Here is a 1,245-nt window from a genome sequence, read left to right as displayed (position 1 = left end):
TAGCCTCTGTGATGCTAACACCAGTTTATCTATGCTAGTTGGTAGCCTCTGTGATGCTAACACCAGTTTATCTATGCTAGTTGCTAGCCTCTGTGATGCTAACACCAGTTTATCTATGCTAGTTGCTAGCCTCTGTGATGCTAACACTAATGAATAGTCTCCTTCTCATTTGCCAGCACTGTCCTGTCAATCACTGGTTGCTCAATAGTCTTAATTTTGTCCCTCATGCTGCACCATACAGGTGAAGCTTTAACTTCAACCCTCCCAGATGTTTTCTTCAAATCTTTCTTTCTTTGTTCCTGTAAACATTCTTCATTTCTCCATTTGGACAGCGTCTTTAGCTTTTCATTAAGTCAGAGTTGAAACTGTAACAGACTCCGTGCTGCTGCTGTAAACTGTAGACAAGGACTGATATCAATCAAACCATGTAAAATAAAAAGTCCAGTATCACCTGGATGAGTCTGCTGGTGACCACAGGTGAGTCTGTCTGTGCTGCAGGTATTATCGAGGGGCGGTGGGGGCCCTGCTGGTTTACGACATCGCCAAACATTTAACCTACGAGAACGTGGAGCGCTGGCTGAAGGAGCTGAGGGACCACGCTGACAGCAACATCGTCATCATGCTGGTGGGCAACAAAAGTGACCTGCGCCACCTGCGAGCTGTTCCCACTGACGAGGCCCGGGCCTTCGCCGGTCAGAAGCTTTACTTTGTTTCAGCYGAGACAGTTTCAAATGTTACCTGATACTTTTCCTACAACTAAACATCTGACCTCATTCCTCTCAGCCTCGTCATGGCAACGTGAAAACAGAGTTTATTTATTTTTGTTAAATCTATTCTAATAAACCACTGAAATGTTACATTTCATCAGTCCTGAGCTGAAACATGCTGCTGCAGTTTCAGCATCAAGGACTTCACAGATCCTCTCAGCTGGGCCGGGTGTGATGGGGTTAAAGTCCWGGTTCTGACTGGTCCGCTTTAGGAAACTGAACTGTATAAATTCTGGTTTTAGTTTGATATTATGAGGTACTGAGTTGAAATGACTGCAGCTTCAACTGCRACATATTAAAACAGATAAAAGTTCAGTATGGAGAGCCGTTTCAGTCATTCATTCATTCTAAATAAATAAAGTAAATATTCCATCAAATACATAAATGTCCCTGTTATGGATTAATTATTTATATCTGTTCTACCTTGACACTGTCCAGTAATCAGATCTCATGAGAACTAGTTTCGGCTGTTTTACTC

General features: G+C 42.8%; 1 protein-coding gene across 1 annotated transcript in view; it reads left to right on the top strand.

The window, feature by feature from the left end:
- Positions 1–6: 6 nt before the first annotated feature.
- LOC106532906 (ras-related protein Rab-11A) overlaps positions 7–1,245 on the top strand; it is a gene marked incomplete in the record, with an annotated part of 3,436 nt that continues 2,197 nt past the window's right edge. Inside the window, 1 exon segment of the mRNA XM_014029074.1 lies at positions 7–692. Within this exon segment, the coding sequence (XP_013884528.1) occupies positions 620–692 (73 nt within the window).

Source organism: Austrofundulus limnaeus, unplaced genomic scaffold (assembly GCF_001266775.1).
Source record: "Austrofundulus limnaeus strain Quisiro unplaced genomic scaffold, Austrofundulus_limnaeus-1.0 Scaffold848, whole genome shotgun sequence".
Classification (NCBI taxonomy): domain Eukaryota; kingdom Metazoa; phylum Chordata; class Actinopteri; order Cyprinodontiformes; family Rivulidae; genus Austrofundulus; species Austrofundulus limnaeus.
This window is presented reverse-complemented; position numbering and strand designations above follow the sequence as displayed.